The 24,050-nt window shown below is 33.1% G+C and overlaps 1 protein-coding gene across 1 annotated transcript in view; it reads left to right on the forward strand.

Annotated features, from left to right (window-relative positions):
• Nucleotides 1–19,899, forward strand: part of LOC149897051 (E3 ubiquitin-protein ligase SH3RF1-like) — a 41,303-nt gene extending 21,404 nt beyond the window's left edge. The window contains exons 9-17 of the mRNA XM_090117002.1: nucleotides 597–1,543; nucleotides 3,144–3,340; nucleotides 4,077–4,213; nucleotides 12,698–12,896; nucleotides 13,453–13,517; nucleotides 14,161–14,345; nucleotides 15,110–15,307; nucleotides 16,952–17,059; nucleotides 17,796–19,899. Coding sequence (XP_089973128.1) covers nucleotides 597–1,543; nucleotides 3,144–3,340; nucleotides 4,077–4,213; nucleotides 12,698–12,896; nucleotides 13,453–13,517; nucleotides 14,161–14,345; nucleotides 15,110–15,307; nucleotides 16,952–17,059; nucleotides 17,796–17,973 — 2,214 coding nt within the window. The 3' untranslated portion in view covers nucleotides 17,974–19,899. The remainder of the gene's footprint in view (nucleotides 1–596; nucleotides 1,544–3,143; nucleotides 3,341–4,076; nucleotides 4,214–12,697; nucleotides 12,897–13,452; nucleotides 13,518–14,160; nucleotides 14,346–15,109; nucleotides 15,308–16,951; nucleotides 17,060–17,795) is intronic.
• Nucleotides 19,900–24,050: the final 4,151 nt, after the last annotated feature.

Genomic DNA, 24,050 nt, shown 5'->3' on the forward strand with positions numbered 1-24,050 from the left:
TTTCCGTGGGATTTCCGGGATTGCGTCATTTTCCCGGGATAAAAAGCAGCCTATGTCCTTTCTCGGATATCAAAATATCTCCATACCAAATTTCATGAAAATTGGTTCAGTAGTTTAGGCGTGATTGAGTAACAGACAGACAGACAGAGTTACTTTCGCATTTATAATATTAGTATGGATTACTTCAATGCAAATCTATACTAATATTATAAAGCTGAAGAGTTTGTTTGTTTGTTTGAACATGCTTATCTCAGGAACTACTGGACCAATTTGAAAAATTCTTCGGTGAAACCGCGAAGCGCAGCTAGTAATGTATATACAGAAAATTGCGAAGTATGGAAATCTGCTTATACATCATATTTATGCATATCTGTAAAATGCATAATGACACCAAAAATTTGTTAAAATATTTGGATTATTTTGGATAATGATGCCGTTTTTGGAATATTATCATATGTGTGTAATGTATATCAATTTTTAATAACAACAAAACATTAGACACACATTACATACACAATTGTAACTACATAATATTAGAATTTTTATATCATACATATATCATACATATTAACAAAAATGTCATTATAAAATTCCAGCATCCTCACCGATACCAGCAAATGTCCATATCCACACCATCGTCCGCGCAAGGCAACTACCAGAACATGGCCACTATGAGCCAATCGCAGCCAACGTTCCACGCCAACGCGCCACTATTGGCGCAGCCTTCACAAATATTGGCGCCAACCAACTGGGTCGACACACAACACGTGCAGAGAAACATCATGGAACGCACACAGACGAAGAACCTCCTCGATATTATAGACTTCACGAACGCACACAAAGCTATAGGTGTGCAAAGCGTTTCTCGAATCGGTGAGAACTACGATCGAGTTAGGAGCAAATTCGACAATTATTCGACGAAACTCGATAGCACCTATCAAAATGTGAGGGCGCACGAACACTTTCCTATTACCACGGGGTTCAACTCGAACATCAGTTCAGATTCGAGTTCGAGTATGAACACTCCAGGCTCTACTACCACGCCAAATACAAGTTCGAATACTAGTACATGTGAAAGTGCTGAACCAAGCTTGCCAAGTTCACCAGATAATAACACAGAGAGAAATACAACGGTCATAGCGCAAGAGGAAACGCAAGAAAACCAAGATGTGAACACCTCAATGGGAGTATTAAGTTTAAACGAGAGTTCAACAGCCACAAACACGTCTCTAAACGTTAGTCTACCGTCAGAGAGTCCAAAATTGAATGCATCTACCGCGTCTAGCGCTTCGCAGAATCAAGTGGAGTGTCAAGAAAGTGCAAGCAATAATGAGCCTACGAGCCTTCCGTGTACTTCGAAGAATCGATCGAGCGGGCCCGATTCGATATTGAACTTTGGACTCGGATTGCAAGCGGCTTTATCGCCGTCTCATAGTAAAGATAATAATTATATGGTGACTAGAGCGCATAGAGACCATCATAGAGAGAAAAGGCATAGTTTGACGCCGTCTTCGCACTTGCAAGGGAATCATACGCAGAATCGGTATGTCATTATTATTTATTTGGGTTTTTAGTAAGCACTTTGTCCATTAGGTTTGTGAAATATAAATAAATTTTACAGTTGAATTATTTACAATATATTAAATCCATCAATTGATCAGTTTAAAACATTTAATATTATAAATAATTCATACAGTAAAGATTTAACCCGTGACGCGTCGTACGTACAGGCGGTTGTTCGTAACTAAAACTGTACTGTAGTGTCCTGCGTACAACTACTGTTCATAACGCGGCCAATGACTTTGAAGGTCACCTGTAGCTGCTTACAAGTGAATGTTTCCAGTATAAAAAATATTTGTCTATGCCTTATACATTTATAATTCGAATCGACACGACTCCGAGACAGGCAATAGAGACTAAAACCACAAAATAAAAAAAAAAAAGTAAATCATTGATTGAGTTGCGTCATCGGCCATAGTTTGTGACATTTGTCTTGTTCAACGAATATTTGGATTGTGAATTATGCCGAGAGGAATAATTAGATGAGTGATAATTGAGACGTATATTACTGGAAATTTTACGTAGAATACGTTTATGATATTGGTTTTAGGGATATTTGAAGAATACTCAGTGAAAAAGTGTCTCAACTTTTCAGTGCGGAAGACGCAAAATGGCGCTTTTTTTCTTGTTTGTGAATAATGGAGATTTGTTATTATTCATAGTGAAATACGTTGTGTTAAATGTGTGAAAATATAAGTGAATGTATTTGGCAATCGTGTAGTGATATGAAAACGTGAATATGATCATTTGATAACTCAGCATTATCATGTAAGTGTTAGTATGTAAGCAATTAAAATTAAAACAAAAGAAAATCATTTTTTTATAATTTTATAGAAAAAATATATCGTCATGATTACATTTTTATGCTATAACTAGTTTCTTCCTCTTTCCAAAAATATATCATACATGGCATATAATTATAGAACAATAGGGTAAATAAAATTTTCAAACTCGGTAGTCATAAAAAAGCTAGATTTCGTGAACTCCCTTGACAGTATCGGGATCGGTGCCGGCTGTGCGCCGGACGCGTAACGGGTTAAGTAAATCACAATAATTTATTAACTCGAAAGTGATAAATATTTAGAAAGTAAGAGATAAATTATTAAAATAATTCATCACAAGGTTATGGTGTGTACCACAAATAAATAGTCATTTTCATAAATTAGCACAGTAGCAGTTTTATCAGTGAACATAATAATTTATTTAGTATTGATAACTTGTTTCAATCGACACCGAAATATGTTTATCAGCCATTTTGTTTCCGTAACACAAGCGAAAAGCCGAAGATCAGATCGTGCCGTGTGTGAAAAATGTTCTAAGATATTTATTATTTACTAGCTTTCCGTTTGCGGCTTCGCCCGCTTTGTCTAAAAACTAATAAATTATATATTAAAACCTTCCTCGAGAATCACTCTATCTATTAAAAAAAGCCGCATCAAAATCCGTTGCGTAGTTTTAAAGATTTAAGCATACATAGGGATATAGGGACAGAAAAAGCGACTTCGTTTTATACTATGTATTGATAATTATTTATAATAAATTCTAAACATATATATATATATATATAAAATTCTAATTTCCAGTCACTCCGCGGAGATCCTAGCGACCAGCCTGCTAGATCACACGCCAGACAGAGAGCGAGATAGGCCGGACCGCGAGCGCGAGCGAGAGAGAAGACGGCGCAGATCGCGAAGCAACGAACGGCCCTTACCGGCGGCTTATGTTGCGCTCTATCCGTATAAACCGCAGAAACCAGACGAACTTGAGTTGAAGAAAGGAGGTAATTAAATCCTACTAATATTATAAATGCGAAAGTAACTCTGTCTGTCTGTTACTCAATCACGCCTACTGAACCAATTTGCATGAAATTTGGTATAGATATATTTTGAGACCCGAGAAAGGATATAGGGTTTTATCCCGGAAATCCCACGGGAACGGGAACTATGCGGGTTTTTCTTTGACTGCGCGGGCGATGCCGCGGTTGGAAAGCTAGTATAATATAAGTTGAAAAATGAAAATAGTCTCGATAGTGGAAAGAGAAAGAAATATCTCTTTCATTCTCTTCTTTTTGTATCTTATTTTATAGTATTGCATGGAAATATAGTAAATTTATTTTTAAAGAACTATAGAAATATTTTAAGCCATTAGGTTAGTTTACATTACCTAAAAGGAGAGGGTGAGGTGGCGACGCCGTAAAAAATGTATGTTCCTGCTTAATTCTAAATTCATTAGGAACTAGGTTTATACCTATATTACAATCGTATAAAAACGACGTGAGGCACTCGGGGACTGCCGCGGTAAAGCTATTGCATGCTATGCCTTCAAGCGTGGGGAGCGTGAGGTTTTTTCGTTACGGAATTTCTCGATTCGGTCCCCGCGCTCAAGGCCCGCGATAGAAGCTATGCAATAGCTTAAAATATAAACTCTTTATAATAATCAAATTATTTCTGTTTACTTTATAATCCCCCTAGCCCTTAGCATAGCTAATTATATCAATTTCGATACATCCATTGCAGGTGTATACACAGTGCGAGAGAGATGCAGGGACGGTTGGTATAAAGGGTGGTGCGATAGAGTGCAGCGGGTTGGTGTGTTCCCCGGCAACTATGTGGCCCCACTCACCCCCTTGGCCAGTAGGGTTAAACACGACAAGGTAAATACTTATCTTAATATATACAGGGTGCCCCGTTTATAGTGGTCCAAAAATTTTTTTCAGCTTGAGAGCATCATGAGTAATCATTTAAAACAAACTTTAGTTAAGCGAAAACTTATGGTTTAGAAATTATGATTTTTTTTATAAATAATCCGGAGTTTCAATATTTTTGTCACAAAACCACTCTGTTATGAAAACTACTGGACCGAATTGAATGAAATTTGGTATAGGTATAGCGCAATAACCTACCTATCGCACTATAGACTCATCTTGTGTAAATAATTAAACTGCATTTTTTTATTTTAACTTTTTCTGTAGTTTTTTGAATTTCTCGGCAAAATATTGATTTTTCGAAAAAATCTTGTGAAAAAAAAATGTACCACCAAGGTTTTGCTGGTACTGCTAAAAACTACCTTAACATAGGGTTATTCTTGACACAAAAAATCATAGTTGTCCTTCGATTGTAACATCTTCAAAAACAACATCATGTACATTAAAGCATGGAAATCGAAAAATTACGAAATTTACCATAATTTAATTTTAATCATTTGGAACGGCCAATTTTTGATTAAGGTGATTCCTACGATCTGTTCCCAGCCAATGTCCCGCTAGATGGCGCTGAATTCTACATTTCTAGTTTATTTGAGTTTTTGCGTAATTGGAATAGTCATCAAACCTAGGAATAGTCATGGCGGTTACTGAATATTATATTTTATTGAAATATGTTATATCATAGCCTTAAAATCCACCCAATTCGGTAAAATTATGCGTTTTAACATCTGTCATTGCATACAGGGTCGTTTACACACACAGACGTATACAAAAATGATAAAGATTTAACTCTAGATGGCGTGAATGTAAAGCGCGTCACACACGGTGAAGATACTACCTATAATATTTTATCTAATCTAGTAATATTTTATATTACAGTATCTTAAGGTATCCGGTATCAGCGTTCTGACCATCATTTTTCTTTTTTCGCTGTAGAACCGCCATCCTGTTACAAATGACCCACAAAGGAGAATGACCACGGGTGGTATCGGTAAAATTTTAGTTGTGCCACGTATTCGTTATATTGTTAATTCCTATTTGTATTTATAATGATCATATGTATCAATATTAAGTCTTAATTAAACCGGATAAATTGAAATAATAGTAAAAGTAAAAGTTTTTCTTTTGAAACATGTATGACTACGTATGGAACCGGTAAAATACTAGTTGTGTCACGTGTTCGTGATATTGTTAATTCCTATTTGTATTTATAATGATCATATTTATCACTATTAGGGCGCTTGTGCACTACAAGGAATTTTACTGTCCGGCATTCCGATTTTTTACGGTCCGGTGTGGCATGAAAAAACCGATGAATTGCTTGTGCACCTGTCCGTCTTTACTCGGATCAGTGTGGTACAGTTCAAGGAAGTATGGCGGTATAATGCTATCATAAATGATTGTTTTCGCATTTTACAAGAAACGAGTAAAAATATAGAAGGTGAAATATTATATTACTTCGTTATAATAAAAAGTAAAGTTCCGTAAGAGATTTAAAATGCATGTTTCACTTATTTATTTTAATCGGTGACGAGGAGCTAAATCTATTCACACTTGAACTTTAACCCTTAAAGCTTTTCTGTCACTTTTTTAGTACATGTACTTATAGCCGTGTAAATCTTTAACGTTCCAAAAAATCTAGAAAATTGACTACGTTGGAGAAAGTACGATAACAATCATTTATTTTTCTCCTACATGCCAATTATAGAGAACATTTAATTCGTGTGCTAGGTGACTGTTGAATTTAGGGATTCCCGGAATTAGTGATGGTTTGTGTTTCTGGTCAATAATAGCTTTAATGAAATAGTTTCCGTGTTTGATTGCTATTGATTTAACTTTCAGGTGAGATAAACTGTTGTTTTTGCTCTAAAGATTATGAAATATTAAAAAAATTTCTATGACAAAATATTCGAAATATAGCTGGTCCGTTTTTTGGGACAGTGCCGAAGATACAGGTAACTAAGAACCATTTGGAATGTCCCAAGAAACGGACGTTGCCATGATTCGTACTTTAATAAAATATCACTTTTATGGGATTTTCTTGCTTTAGAGTCTTTAATTATATGTAGAATTATTTTTAATTAAGTTCAAAATGACGAATATAATCTAAGATCACTTAAATCTGTTGGGTCTACAATAGAACCGGGAGTTCCTCGACCTCCACATGCATTTCGTCTAAATGTCCTAATCATCGGCCAAATATCACTTCACATTTAGAAAAACCATTATTATCTGTATTACATGAAACTAAAGGTTGCTTGACACGAAATAATAAATGTTATTTAACATTCCATACAACTAAATAGTGTGATTGAGCTCGAGAGGGCTCAATTATAATTTGTTAGGTATTTAGTTAAAATTGAAGATTTTTTTGTTATAATAGATAGTGAAAATACTGCGATACAATAAAACAATAAAATGCTACTTGAAATTGTTTTCAATTGTGTTATATTAAGTGAATATTTTCGTTTTTCATTTTTATTTTATAAGCTGTATGACAGCGTTGTCCGTTTTTTGAGACAGCAATGAAGACGGGGTTCTTGGCAAAGGCCGTTTTAACGGACATCCTGAAAAACCTACTTACAGAAAATTTGTTTTATTTTTTTCTCTACTATAGTATTTTTTAATCAATAACTATCACTAAAACCAATTCTGAAATATCTGGGTACATTATTTCAGGGCGTGCCGTGTTAAGGGTTAACTTACCAACACTTACTTAGATAATAATTATTATAGGTCAATGCTTGGTCAATGTATATAAAATAACAATACCGACTTCTCAAATCTCATTGCCAGCTAAAAGAAAGTAAAACAATAGCTTGCTTTCAATTGGCATATGCAATAAAAAGAGTAAAATCCAAGCAAGTGGGCACTCGAAAACAATTATACCTACAGCGACTCGTAAACTCAAAAAACCATCCGGAATAGGGAAAAGTAAAATGTCGGACAGTAAAATTACGTATAGTGCACAAGCTAGTATTTAGATTAATTGCGTGCCATACCGGACCGTAAAAAATCGGAATGCCGGACCGTAAAATTCCTTGTAGTGGACAAACGCCCTTAAGTTGTAATTATACCGAATAAATAGAAATAAAAGTAAAAGTTTTGTTTTGACACATACCTATATCTATCTCTCTTGCAAACGTCATATGTCATAGTTTCTATTTGAAATGTCAAATGAATGTGTTCGACGCATTGTTCGATGTTATTTTGAAATAATGTTTAAAATTACGATTTACTTTTCACATTTGTCTTGTAAATTAAAATATTACCTATGTAATAAATGTAAAACTTAACGTTCATCGTTAGTTTAAACTCGATTAAGTAGTTTTTTGAAGTGTTGAATAAAACTATTGTTTTATTTTTATTGTCGCGAACTGCGGCTTATTTACATAAAAACTTTAATCATATCTAAAAGTACTAACATCAAGCTTTAAATTGAGCTATATTTCATCTTGACACAATAAGTTTGATTGCGATACCAAGTGCCATAGTCACTTGGGCAATCTCCTGTGGTTTTCATTTTTCTGTATGGGTAGACAAAACTTCAAAACGCCACCTGCTACGGTTTATATTATGAACGATTAGCTTTCCGCCCGCATTTTCAAAAAAAAAACCCGTATAGTTCCCGTTCCCGTGGGGTTTCCGGGATAAAACCTATTCAATGTGTCCAAGTTACGTTCTATATGTGTGCTAAATTTCATTGTAATCGGTTCAGTAGTATTTGCGTGAAACACACACATACACATCCTCACAAACTTTCGCATTAGTAGGAAGTAGGATTGTTATAAAAATAAAAGTTATATTTGTTGGCGTAAACTATTTTATTGTAATTTTGGGAAATAAATAATGTCAAAATTGATTACCTACAATAAAACGCAGTTTTATTTTATTACCTACATTACACTATTGTTTTTTTTTATCAAAACATGTATTTGAAGTAGCAAATATGATATTATGCTGATCCAAGCATTTTCACTCAAAACTAATATCACTAATGATTTGTAAAAGTAAATTATTTCAATATACATTTCATAACCAACAAGTAAGAATAATTATTCATACAACAACAAATCAAAAACACTATTTACTATGGAAAAAAAACCAGGAAGGTGAAAAACATATTTATTTACGATTTCGATGCACTCGACTTTTAGTAAAATAATAGGTAAAAATATTATTATGGTTTTGATCACAGACATATCTGTGGTTTTGATTTTAGCTACTAGTATCAGAAAGCTGCGTGTTCAATGCACGTCGGGGTCCCACAACTGTGGAGGAAGGAAGGTAGAATACCTCCATCGAATAAGTGAAGTTTCTCGACATACTCGATTTGCCGGCCGGCCTCAATGAAGATTGTCCGAAAGTTGTATATGTGCTCTGTAACGAAAAAATTTCGCTAGCGCGATTCAGAGTGAGGTGTCGTACAATATACCTAATGAAGTTTTTCATCTTTTTATTTTACTGCAAATACAAAATAAAAATTAAACAATGGTAATGTAAATTCTAAACAAACTACTACCAAAATACAATTAGAACAAAAATCATTTGACTGGTTGATTTCACCCAGAGGCCAGAGGCGGCTCGTGACAAAATTGTATGGGTGTTCACTTGAAATAAAACAACGAAAATACAATAGCGTAGCAGGATAATTTATTACAAAAAAAAATGAGCACCACATTTTATAAATGTCTATAACACTAAAAATTACAAAGTACAGGCTATTTCAAAACGAATTCAATGATTATCAATAATTAGTAAATCACCGAATTTGCATTCGCGAGCGTACCTACGCGTAGGTATCCATAGTGTTTGTACTAAAGGAATGGCAACGTTGCGTGAGACTCAAAACGCTACCTGCTAAGGTATGAACGATTGTTATAAAAATAAAAGTTATACATATTTGTTGGCGTAAACTATTTTATTCATCATTAATTTTGGAAAATAAATAAATAAATAAAATAAATTGATTACAATAAAACGCAGTTTATTATTTTATTACATTAGTACTTACACTATTGTTTTTTTTTTATCAAAACATGTATGTATTTGAGTAGTTAGCAGCATATAATATTCTGAATTTCTGATCCATGCCTATTCACTCAAAACTAATAACACTAATGATTTGTAACAGTAAATTATTTCAATAGGTACTTATTTGAACATTTCATAACCAACAAGTAAGAATAATTCGTATACAAGATACAATAACAAATCTAATACACTATTTATTTTTTTATTATATTTCATTATGTGAAAATAACCAGGAAGGTGAAAAACATATTTACGAAAACAAAGTAACATATGGTTTTGCTATTAGCTATCAGGAAAAAAATCGTATTGGAACAAAAGAAGGATTGTAACTGAATTAGGTAATTAGGTATGTTTGTTTCTGGGTGCACCGTTTTCGACGACGCGACGGCCGACGCGTGACGTAAACGGAGTAGGTACTTACCTACTTTGCTAAAACAAACTAAGTACATAATAAAATTGTGTGTCAGTCTGAAAATTCGCTAAAGCATATTTTACCAATGTTTGCAAGTTTGTGATTACTTTGATAGTTTATCGATTTATAATAATTGTATACTTAGATCATTGTTTAAAAATATTCAAACACAATATGATATAGGTACTGATTTATCACTGGTTTCAGTGATGAACTGATGAGTCAATGTTAGCCACAATACTAATCACTTTCGTCATACATGTGTATGAACTATGATTGATGTGATTTGCAATGTGGTGAAATTTCATAAAAATCACGGGCCAATTTTTTGTTTTGAATCCCACCGAAAATACATATATGTATTACTAATTGCGTTATTAGAATAATTAATTACTATACCCACGATCAATTATTACAATTTACAATATAGTCTCAAATGCATACTAGAGAAATATTGCAATTTGAATCAGTTAAAATGCATAGCATACAAAAATAAATTCACAACACAAGAAATTCCGCGCGCAAATCATAGCGCGTGTCAATGAAATCAAGAATGTAATTTTATATCAAGCCGACGACGACGCCGAACTAAAGTACCTACAGTACCATTTACCTTCAGTGTACAATACAGTTTACAGAACTACGACGGACGAACAATAATGAGTAATAAATTGTTTACAAAAAAAAACATAGTTTCTAAGGTCATTAGTTTTATTTTATTTTATTGTTATTTTCTTTGAACGATTGGAAATGAAATTACTCAATTTTTACACAGAACTTTGATTTATTAGAATTATGCTCATTATGTATAAGATAACGAACGCGGATGCACGACATCTAGCGCGTCAATGTCTAAACATCGCCTTTCGTTTAGACATTGACGCGCTAGATCTGTAATAAGTATATAGTCTATGCGCTAGATGTCGTGCTTTATGTCGTGTTTCGCTTGGCAAAAGTCACGCACACTACTGTAGAAGTGTCAAATTTTTCCGGTATTTTACTGTTGTTTTTCTAAGTAAATATTGTAAATTATTGATTAAAAAGGTCGAACGCGCACACATTTCATTATAGAGAAGTGATAAAATGATTAGTTTTAAAGAAATAGTGTCTGTGTTAAGTGTTTAGAGGTAATCAAAAATGTATGGAGGGACGGTCGGAACATCCACCTTAAAGAACCATTTATTGCCGTAAAAGTCATTACAAATCAGTATTCACATGGCTATAAAACTTAAAATGAATGAAATAAAATTTTAACCTGCCAGGCAAGATAACTTAACTTTATTCTAATGTCAATTTATTGAGTTTTTTTTTGTTGTTTAGTTTTTATGATTAAATCTTAATAAAAGGTTTGGAGAATTAATAAAACAAAATAAATATTAATTAACATATTATTGTTTATTTTTTACAAAAGGTTTTCAAAATGCCGTCCGCCTTTCGCTAAACATAATCTGCATCTGCGTAAGAAATTTCTTCGCAGCCTATTAAATGGCTGCCGGCTTTCTTTAATGACTGTTATAACTTCTTTAAACATAAATTGGCCGTTCCAAATGATTAAAATTAAATTATGGTAAATTTCGTAATTTTTCGATTTCCATGTGTTAATGTACATGATGTTGTTTTTGAAGATGTTACAATCGAAGGACAACTATGTTTTTTTGTGTCAAGAATAACCCTATGTTAAGGTAGTTTTTAGCAGTACCAGCAAAATCTTGGTGGTACATTTTTTTTCACAGGATTTTTTCGAAAAATCCATATTTTGCCGAGAAATTCAAAAAACTACGGAAAAAGTTAAAATAAAAAAATGCAGTCTAATTATTTACACAAGATGAGCCTATAGTGCGATAGGTAGGTTATTGCGCTATACCTATACCAAATTTCATTCAATTCGGTCCAGTAGTTTTCATAACAGAGTGGTTTTGTGACAAAAATATTGAAACTCCGGATTATTTATAAAAAAAATCATAATTTCTAAACCATAAGTTTTCGCTTAACTAAAGTTTGTTTTAAATGATTACTCATGATGCTCTCAAGCTGAAAAAAATTTTTGGACCACTATAAACGGGCCACCCTGTATAAATCTCGTGTCACAATGTCTGTCCTCAATGGACTCCTAAACCACTTAGGGACGATTTTTCAATGCATGGATAAAATTTATCCGTCCGTTTTCAAATAAAGTATTACACGATAATATTAAAATGTCACGTAAACTGCCAAATACGGGCAATTAGAATACGTTTTTAAAATGGTAGTTTTATACATTATTCGACGAATAAGTTTTATCCAAGCATTGAAAAATCGGCCCTTAATATATATAAATCTCGTGTCACAATGTTTGTCCTCAATGGACTCCTAAACCACTTAACCGATTATAATAAAATTCGCACACCGTGTGCAGTTCGATCCAACTTGAGAGATAGGATAGTTTAAACATGTAGGTACCACGGGCTAAACCGGGGCGGACCGCTAGTTTATTTATAATACATTATTGTACAAAACAATATGAATAAACGGCATACAAATTATGCGGTACAAACATTTTGCACAGAAGGTATATGCTGTTAAGCGAACTCTTCCAGGCAACCTGGTAGAAAAGGAAATTTATTCTTTGTAGCCACTGTTTTAGCACGATTAATAATAAATTAATATTCAAGCATACTGTGTACAAATAATAAAATTGGAGTGTCTGTTTGTAATATTAAGTCGTCGTTGTATTATTAAGACGTGGCCATATCGTAGAACTTGATTATTAACGTTGAGCATGTTTGATATCCATCCATCTTACGCTTTTTCGATCAGGTCACGTGTCCTGACGCGAGTTTAAGATTTTATACCCAAAGCCGCTAAAGAAGTTTTCACTTCAAAAATAAAATACAAAGGGTTTTCTTCTAGTCTCTAATTTATAAACTAAGTGTATAAGTTAGAGACTTGACACATTTCACCCAAGTAAATTAATATTAATCTATACATATAACCCTTATATCTTTCAGAACGTCGCAAGCTCATCGTCGTCCAACGTGAAAGTGGCACAAACGAACAACGCCGCCCACGCCACGAATGCCACGAACGCTACTAGTGCCAGTAATGCCACGAATGCCACGCCAGCGACTAGCGCGAGTGGCAATTGTGGCAATAACCTCGCGCCACCGGACGCGCCACCGAGAGCTAACAGCCCTTTGGCTACTAATGGTAAATATATCCCATATCTATACTAATATTGTAAAGCTATAGAATTTGTTTTTGTGAACGCGTTAATCTCAGAAAAACAAAAAAAAAAATGTGTGCGTGTACTAACACGTAATAAGTAAAACTTCTGTATGACCTTATTTTTCAAAAAACAATTTACTATATGCAACTTTACAGAAAGACGTCGATTCACGCGTGGTAGGGATAAGAAAAAGATGGCGCGTAACGGAAAAATGTCACGCATAACGAAAAAATGTTACACTAAATTTTTTTTCCAACACCGATAAAGAAGTTTCACTTCATAAAAACCGCATGGTTCTCATTCCCGTGTATTTTTTGGGATATAACCTATCCTATATTCTTCCTCAGGTGTCAAGCTATCTCTGCACCAAATTTGAAGTAAATCCATGCAGTACTTTTTGAATTTAGCCCGGACATACTTACAGAAAAATCTATAATTTTTAGCTTTGATGTCGATTGTAGATCACGCCCCCGAGTATTCTTTAAAAAATAAATATCTGTGTATGGGTTAATAGATAATCATCATATATTTTTTCAGCTCAACCATTAACATATCCATGGAGTTCTCCGGTACCGCAGCAAAGCACGCCTAGATCGGAAAAGGTATTAATTAGTTGGATACTATATCTAGTTTTAATAAGCGATTTATAAAAAAGACATGGATTTCAAATGACTCATATAATTCAAAAAGACATTTAATAGACCACAAGTACCATTATAACGCTTATAATATAGCAATGTAAAAATATTTGCCGACCTCACAATTTCTGGATAAGTTTTGTTTATCTGTCTGATAAAAGTACTATTAATAAATGTAAATATTTATACGACAAAAAGTGTCAAATATTAGCAAGTATTAAAATTTAAAACCGTCTCTAAATATTATATTTAATTATACCAATAAACATGTTATATATCCTACTTTTAAAATGACAATATGAATATGAAAATATACGTCAAAAATGTCAAATAGGCTATCTTTTAGTAATGAAACTGACTTATATACAAAAATATACTTACACTAGCTTTCCGCCCGCGGCTTCGCCCACGTTTTCAGAGAAAACCCCGCATAGTTCCCTTTCCCGTGGGATTTCCGGGATAAAACCTATCCTATCTCTCAAGTTGGATCGAACTGCACATGGTGTGCGAATTTTATTATAATCGGTTAAGTGGTTTAGGAGTCCATTGAGGACAAACATTGTGACACGAGATTTATATATATTAAGATATTAATAAAAAATTGCAGAAGGACAAACCGAAATCGGAAAAATCGTCCATATCAACGGGCGTTAGTCTCATGAAGCGTTTAGCCGCCATGAAGAAATGCAAGTCGCCTCCGCCAGCTGGCTACAGTATGGACAACCCGGTGTTCGACGACTCGCCGAACACTTCGCTGTTATATACACCGCCGCAGCATGCTGTTCATGTGCGGTAAGTGGGGAAAAGGGGAAAAAATTACAAAAAAATCACAAAAAAAAATTTTTTTTGGAAAAAACATCAAAATAATGCTAAAAAACATGAAAAAGTGAAGTAATTAGGGTAGCAAATGCAATAAATCTACAAATAATACACGTAAAGTAGGTTAGTTGCAAAAAAACGATAAATACTGACTAAAGTGTGTAGGGTAGTTGCGAAAATCAATGCATAATAAATAGGTACAGTATGGATTTTAAATCATGTTTTGCAATGTTAACTACATTTTTTTAAACTAATGTTTATAGTGTGATTTGGGTCATATTGTATGTCTCTATGTTTGTGTGTTTACACGAGGTGTGCGCGGGACTAATATTTGTTCATAAATATATCATAATAACCATACATTACAATTCAAATACATCCATCGACATCCCACCTGTATGTTAATTGTCGCACTGTTTTTGCTTTACAAGTACACATGTGGATTGAAAAAATCTCATTTTTACTGAATTAAACTAAAATTATTGTTTTTGTTTCCATAACATTTTTAGTAGATAATAATGAATGGAAAATCGATATTTGTTTATTAAATTATGAAAATTAAAAGTACTCTATCAAGTAACAAGTTATTTTATTCAATAGTAGGTGCATACAGTATAATCCGCATTTGTATATTCTCATCATATATGTATTATATTACCCATTAAATCAAAAACCGTAGCTTACCCCGTAGGCCCGTAGCGCACCCCGTAGCATATTAGATCGTAGAACTCACACAGGTCGGGTTCATGCCCATCGCAATTGCTACGCACTTTGCCCGGGCACTCTGCCCCCACCGGGCACGTGTCTGCCTCTACGGGGCACTCGTCTGCCCCAAGCGGGCACTCGTCTGCCTCCACGGGGCATATATCTGCCCAAAGCGGGCACAATGCGATGTCCAGACACAAGGAAAGGCCGCACGATCACCGCATGCACAGGTTTGCACATGCACTCGTATATGCATGACGACTGATACATGCATGCTAATAGTAAAGTTTTTTTGCTCTTGTGTTGATGTGGTACTTACAATTATACCGTGTGTCCCACCGTTGGTATACTAAGATCAAAGGAGGTTATGTTGTTGGTTATAAAATTCCAGACGCATTTTTTTGTTTCAAATAGATCAATTCTTAAAACTCTATGTGTACACCCATAACAAGCAACCCGCCCAACTTAGCCACCCGCACGTGAGTTTTTTTTCAAGATTATGTTTTCATAGACAAAATGCTCACATTAGCGAAGTGGTATATGCCGGCTGCACGAATTTAGAGAAGAAAACATGGTTTTTAAGGAAAAATTTAGCAAAAAATTTTTGACGTAATTTTTTTGTTTAAGTATTTTTTACGTGATCAGTGTACGCAAAACTACAAGTCCCTTCGCGCTTAGTATACCGATAGTGGGACACCCTGTATAACATACCCGCCAGTTTAGAATTATTTGCAGATATTTGTCAAATTTCGCATTTTATTCAGTCACTGTATTTGTCATTTAGTAATTCATTTGTATGCGTTAAGAAGTCATTTGTAATGTGGACAGTTTTATTATTGGATCTCTAAACCACATGCATTTTACTATTATATATGCGCTTTTTATGTATTTTTTCTCATTCGTATAATTTATTTTTCAATTTCGCTGATCAGATAATTTATATGTTGTGATTTCTACATATCATATTCCACGAAATGGAAACATATCATAATCATTTCTTTAATATCCTTGTATATAAAATTTATACAAGCTTGTGTGTCTGTTTTATTCCGGGAACTGTTCCAGTATTTAATTCTTCCTTTATGATCATGTATATCGTATCGTCTTTTTTTAATTCTATGTCGTATTGTATAATCGTGTTCACAAATTTTTTAGAGTGCAATGTTTATGTACAGATCTTTAACTAGTTTCTTCAGTACATATATTAGTATAATTTTATTATAATATTGTCTTATGTATAATGTAGTTTAGGTAGGCACTAAATTTCTAAGGGTTAATTTCCTAGACCAAAATATCATTGTATATAGGTAATATGGGTATTGGGTACTTAGAAAATACATCTACATTCATTATCCATCGTATAGAGTGGCTACGCGGATTCTATAAAAAACCTATTCTAAATTATCTCATTTACACATACAGGTACTTGAGACCGGTATCTAGCGATAAGAGTGCTTTTCAACCTATAATGTGCGAGGATGTATAGCGAGAAATGTGTTTGAAAATAACCAATCGTATCGCTTCATTTAATTTTAACTTTGAAGCTTTTTAAAGCGATACTATTGGTTATTTACAAACACATTCCTCTCTACACAATACGCATCCTAGCATATTATAGGTGCATAAGCACCCTAAGGCTGACTTGATTATTTTATAAATGTTTTTTTTAATAAAAAAAAGACGTAAGAAGTGAAACTTTTTTACGACCTTATTATTCAAAAAATAATTTACTATATGCAACTTTACAGAAATATGAAAACAGAAAGATGGCGCGTAACGGTAAAATGTTACGCGTAACGAAAAAATGTTACACTAAATTTTTTTCCAACCCCGATAAAGAAGTTTCACTTCAATAAATCTGATTGAACGCACAGTAGGGGCAGTGCTGAGGGCCCGTGGCAGAGCCAACACCGCAAGTCGCAGTCCCTCGATGTGACGGCCACGAGACGGGAACGACATCACTCGCAGCCCGTTAAGGAGAGGTAAATTAAAAAAAAAAAACAGAATAAATCTAAAAAAGAAATTGGTTGTCTGTGAAGTCGGTTTACTGACGATAGTTGAACGTGACAACGTCCGATTGTGCTTCTTTGTCGCTCGTTCCGCGCTCTCGCTTGCACTTCAAGCCTTACATGGAACGCCTCAGAGCGAGGTAACGCCGCATGAGTCATGTTTTTTCGTGCGTGCAGCCGGCGCTATCGAATTATAAGACGTTATCACGTCAAAAAATTGCATAAACGTCACTGATTCATAATACAATGAAATGTAAAAAAACGAGCGTGTGTGCCGACAACACGTGTCAGAAGTGAAACTTCTTTGGCAAGATTCAAAGATACCAAAATCGTCGCTGTACTCCACGACGTGACGGTATTACCATGTCTTGAAGTTTTACTCTCAACGCGCTTAAAGACGTTTCACTTCAAAATTAAGAAATCTATTTTGCATACTTAACAAACGTGATGATAAATGGAATGACAAATCTTACCTATGTTTTTAAATAACAGCATATGTACAATTTACATTTTACATACATACAATAACAGTCTATCCCGTTAAGAAAGATGTTATATAAAGTGGTTAAGGTTAATTTTAGTAGGATTATCCTTTGGGATAATCATAGCCTGTCTGATTTAAATTTCGCAAAAAAACACCATAGTTTCAATTAGCATATTATTTAATCGCTCTAGAGGCCAGAAATTTATTTAATTTTGTGCATTACAGATTTCGCTGTATAGTCCCGTACCCGCCGAACTCCGAGTACGAGCTCGAATTAAAAGTAGACGATATAGTGATGGTCTGCAAGAAGCGTGGTGATGGTTGGTATAAGGGCACACTACAGAGGACAGGCCGAACGGGACTGTTCCCAGCTTCCTTTGTACAGAGTTACCCGCCCGAATGACGTCACTATTGAACCAATCACGAGCTCTGAGCACAGCCAATCAGCGATCAGCATTGCGATGTGATTGGTCGAAATATTTCGCAAATAGAATGTGGGAGGTGACGTTCAGTGCAGCTAGATCAAATGGCCAGTCAGCGATCAGTATAGTGGCATGTGATTGGTTGGAATTTGGAAAATATAAGACGAAAGATGACGTTTAAAAGTCTTAAGTATGATTGGTGGAAGATTTTGGATAACCAATCGAATATCAGCATAATTATGATGTGATTGGTCGCAGAAAGAAGGCGAAAGATGACGTTTAAAAGTCTGACTGTGATTGGTCGAAGTGTTCACGGATATGGCCAATCGACAATCAGCATAGCTTTGATGTGATTGGTATAATATTAGAAATGCATCTGATTGGTCCATTGAAATTGGAAAAGAGAAATTGAAAATGTGCTCATAACTCGCGATTGAAATGTATTATTGTACTCGGTACATTATTAAGTTGCTGTGTTAATTAAATATAGGCCAATGGATTTTGTAATACATGATATTGTTGTGATGTGATAAATACGTCAATATTACTGGGCCATAACTAAATGATTTCACTATATGTGTCACGGATTTTAACTTCGTTTAATATTAAATGGTCAAATTAAATATAACTAGATGGATATTTCGAATGCTTTGTAAAAAGAGCAAATAAAATTGACACACACAAAACACGAAATACATCACAAATTTTCCCATCAGAGACGCAATTAACGAATTTTGACATTAGCAATAAAAGTTCGCGCCAAAATTGGGATATTCAAAATGGCGGCTTACGGACAGATTATAAAAATTGTGGATCATTACGTAGGTAGATCTAGATTAGAGTATTTCATAACAATTGTATAAAACCCTTTTACATTTAGGCAAATTGTGAATTTATTATTTAGTTTCGATACGCTTATTATTTTAATTTTACGCTTTTATTTACGAAACGACACCAGTTGATGCTGGGTTTTAATTTTATTTGTATGGCAAGTTTCGCGACTTAATCACACCACTGCCATATTACATCGTTTTATATATTTCTAATTAATAGAAAAAACCTTAATTTTTATAACCTCAGTGTTGCCACATATAAGATAAAACACTGGAGTGAGTTGTTGACTAAAATTTTACACTATGTTTGAATTTTCAATGAATTTAAGAGCAAATTTCAAGATTTATTATTGCAACACTGATACAACTTATACCCCCTTTTAGATTGTATTCATTTAGAAAAATGTATTTAAATAAAAATATATTGTGGTCAGTTCACTAATGTTTTACGATGGACTTTTATTTTAGATGAAATTCTTTAGTAATTTTCATTAGAGAAGAATTAACAGTGTTTTTTTAATATGGTAGTTATCTAGGTTGTGTTGCCATTTCATAAAAATATGTGTTAGTTATATTTTGAAATAAGATACTTATAATTTATAAGACATATATATTATGTTTCGATTAAATTAAAATTATCATTATTGCGAATTTTAATTAATTTTACGAAATAGTCTTGCCATATAAAACCACGACTAAGGAAATTATTACGTGTATGAATATAAAAATTCGATCTTTTTTTTAGTGAAATGGTAACACATTATTATATTTAGCTTTAGAAAGTTTGTATTGTCTACAGATAATCTATAGTTTTAAGATAATTATATATGCGAGTGCATGATTTTTGTACCTTAGTTAATGTAGGTACGAGTGACGTCACTTTTGTGTAAAACTAACTCATTAAAAATTATGAACATTTTGTTTTTAATTCATAGGGATTAGAAACTAAAAACATTTTATACAATAATAGTGATATTTTTAGATAAAATATGTAAATAACTTAATTTTTTATCCGATATTTAGATCTGGTAGTGTCTTCAAGTGCTTTTTAATCAATTTTATGGTTTTTTTTAGCAAGAAATAAGAATAGCAATGAAATTATATCAATGTTATTCAATACGATTTTATAAATAAATTATTCATGTAAATTCATTTTTATTTCACATTTAATAATTAATAAACTTGTATTTATGTTTTAAATGAATATCAATAATTTTTATATATTTTGTACTGTTAGAACAATTTCTCGAGAACTTTTTGGAACGATTTAGATAATGTTAACATTTCTCGATTATAAACGTGTTAGTATTTGAAAATTTTAATATTTGGATATCAAAAATGTGGAATCAGCTTTTAACTCGAGATAAAAATTAATATCAACAAAAATTATTTAACCGTTTTCTACAAAAATGTATTTATCAAAAACCATGCACTCATTTTTGTGTAAAAATGCTCAATATTTTTTTCTATGCTATCTGTATTTAGATGTAACTTGTATATTCTATATAAGGTTATTTTTCACATATTTATTTTTTATTTACTAACTTCTATATTATACTCATGGCAACATTGAAGAACTGATTTTTTATAAGTGTATTTATTCGATTTTCGCGCTTTTTATTGGTAAGATTTTTTTTTAATTAACTAGATACTTACATTTGAAATTTTAATTTTTAATTCCAAACAACGAATTTCATGTATTCCTAAAAGCTTTCCCTTTCCGACTACACGGCATTGAGTTACTATGTACTACGTAATAGAGAGGCCATCGCTACTAAACTATTTGTAACACGAGTTAGAGTCAATCGTCTCAAACCATTTTGTTTGTTACATTGATTGGTTTCAATTGATAAGTTTATTCATATTTTAAGATAAACAATATTTATTTGATGATTCCCTGAAACATAGAAAGCTATATTGGGAGTCTGGGGTCTAGTTTTGATGTTAGGAACCTTGTTCAATAAATGATTTTTATTATTTTTTATTTGTTACATTGATTAGTTTTAATTTATAAGTATTAAATAAAGGGGGCAGAATATCTACAAAGTGTATGACTCACTAGCCGGCCCGCTTCGCCGTGCTTGTCGCATAGATTTTGTTCGTGGTGTCCTCTCTATAATAATACCTCAATGCTACACGGTAGGTTTTTAGAGAAATCAAAAGTAGATAAAATAATAATGTTTGTTATTGACAATAAGGGCTGATTTTTCAATCCTTGGTTAATATTTATTCGTCGAATAACTTATTAAACTACCATTTCAAAAATGTATTATTTGCCCGTCTTTGACAGATTACGGGTGACATTTTAATATTATCGTGTAATACTTTATTGGGCGGATAAGTTTTAACCATGGATTGAAAAATCGGCCCTTAATAGATTAAATTTTAACATGTTTGGCTAAATTGAGATTTTTGTCTTGTATAAAGTGATGTTACAGAATGTTTGAATTGTAGTTGGAAAAAGGATTTAGTGTTAAGTAATTTTGATTCAGTTTTAATCTCTCAGACGGGAGCCATATCGATGAAGTTAGGTGATTTTGAAGGGAAATAAATGATTTCTTCTTATTTTCTGTCTTTTATTAAACCCCGTTCCTTATTAATCGTATCATATTTATTAAATGTAGGTATACTTCGTTTTAATTTATCACTTATTTTTGAATTGATGAAGATATTTTCCACTAACAAGAAATATATCAAGAACTGAAATAGATTTTGATACAAAAATACTTGAATAATTCACCCTGATATGCTAATGTTAAAAAAAGATCTCCCTGGTTTTAGAAGAAGTATAAAAATTGAAAACAGCAAAAAATGTTGTATCTTAAACCAAGAAACATAATTCATCAGTCATTATTGTACGTTAAAGAGATAAAACACTTATATAAATTAATTTTCAATAAATTGATAAACCGTTATTCATTTTAGGTAACCAGCCGACGCGACGGTTTGGATTGACAATTTAACAAGTTTAAGTGTGTTTTTATCTAGGTATATTAATTATTCATGCAACGATTTTTAAATCGTTGCAATGACTGATATAGCTTAATTTTATACTGCTGTATATCTCAAAATAAAGGACAGTTCTTAGAAATCAAAGCTTCACATTGAACAATATCAACAAGAAGCAATCCCGATTATACTCGGATTTATAATTAGATAAAGTAAACTGACAGCAGCTAATGTCACTTTGTAAAATAATGTTGCCACATTTAAAGTAATAGTGAGGAATTCAGTTCTCATTCAATCAGATGAATGAACAATGAGTGTGAATAGTTCATCATTTCAAACTATTAAATAACATTATTTCTAATTGTAATATATAAAGCTATATAAGATATAAGTTACTAGTATAATGTAATTATAATCAGTTTTTTATTTTTATTTTTACGATGTTTACGTTACTGTTTTCTTAATTTTTTCGTTAATTGTAACTAATTACGTTGTGTTTGTTGTAATTGTTGTGTTTATTTGGTGTTATATTGTTACACACTAAATATTCACTAGACGATCGATTCAATTTCATTCATTCCCGATTTTGAATCATTCACTTTGTGACAACTCTATTTTTATTTCATCAAAAACTGACAACACAGAAAACGTCAGTTTACTTTATCTAATTAAAAATCCGAGTATAGAGTATTTACGTAGGTACTAAAATAATAAACTTTCTATTGCTGTTTTGAACTTTTACCTCTTACTTTCGACTCGAACGAAAGTGAATTTCAAAATCGAGTGAAGATTGGTGTTAATGTATTTTAAAATTATTTGTATGTTACAGTTTCTTTAAAAGTCTACACTGCAGTAATTTCCCACTTTCCAAATATCATCGGCAATTTATATTGTTTAGATCTGTTATATTATATACTGCAATAAAACATTATTTGCTAATGCGTGCTTTCCTGCGAGCCTGTTAAGTTTAAATCACAAAATGCTTAGTTTAAATTATAGTGAGCTGTGAGGTTTAAATCGTAATTCGTATGTAAGTTCGTATGTATCTACAATTTGGAACGTATCGTACCTATGTACATCATTGTGTTAAGTAGGTACTTACTTTATTTGGGACAGTGTTAATAATTTAATCCAATAAAAAGAAGTATCTATAGCAAAGTAAAATTATACCTATACCTACATATATTATACTAGCTTTCCGCCCGCGGCTTCGCCCGCGTTTTCAAAGAAAAACCCGTTCCCGTAGGATTTCCGGGATAAAACCTATCCTATGTCCTTTCTCGGGTATCAAAATATCTCTATACCAAATTTCACGCAAATTGGTTCAGTAGTTAAGGCGTGATTGAGTAACAGACAGACAGACAGACAGAGTTACTTTCGCATTTATAATATGTATTAGTATGGATTTATGATCTTAAGAAAATTTTAACAATGACGCGAATTATCTTCTGTTCGTTACCAGGCGTTTCAGATATCTTCTAGCCGTAACTAGCTAACAAACTATCACAAAATAGCCTACAGCAAGGCCTACAATTTTCCTTACTTGTACATAAAAACGTATGTGTTATTATTCCTATATTAAATTATCTATTCACTATTGTAATTGAAGATCCAATTGAAAGCTTTGTGTCACAAACAGATGCTTAAACACAATGACGTCATCGGCTATCCACAGAATGGGATGGGAGAGAATACAGAATTCTCGAAATACGAGATAAAAGCTAATAGGGCTGTCAATTCTGAGAAAATAATGTGACATAAAACCTGTATTTTATTACGTATATATGTATTATATTATGTAACGTTTTCAGAATCCTGAAATATTATGCCAATCCACTTTTATTATTGACGTGACAACGTCTTAAATTAGGTTGCGACTGGGAAGTGGGAGTCACTTATGAAAAAGTGTAACGCTCGGTAACGTTACGATGAGTCACCGAACGAGAGAGAGGCCCGCCGAATGCCTTGCGTCTCTCTCCCACTCAACTATGATCGAGAAAAAGACGTTGTCACGTAAAATCTTCGCCCGACTTTACAGGCAACCATTTTTTAAAAGTTAAAAGTAGGCGTCATGTATAGTGCCACAAACTTATCTGACCCGGTGACAGTGTCACTGATGTCGCTTTCTTTTATATAAACAAAATATTCCGTATGAAAAGTCTGTGAAAATGTGACATTTCAAAATGGCGGCACGTAGTTCTAGTTTTTGCCACCGGGTCAGATAAGATTGTGGCACTGTAAAACATCAAATATATAATAAATTTTTATTATATATA

This window comes from Colias eurytheme, chromosome 26 (assembly GCF_061535395.1).
Source record: "Colias eurytheme isolate Ceu_HAF_F1 chromosome 26, ilColEury1 Martin Lab GWU primary, whole genome shotgun sequence".
Classification (NCBI taxonomy): Eukaryota; Metazoa; Arthropoda; class Insecta; order Lepidoptera; family Pieridae; genus Colias; species Colias eurytheme.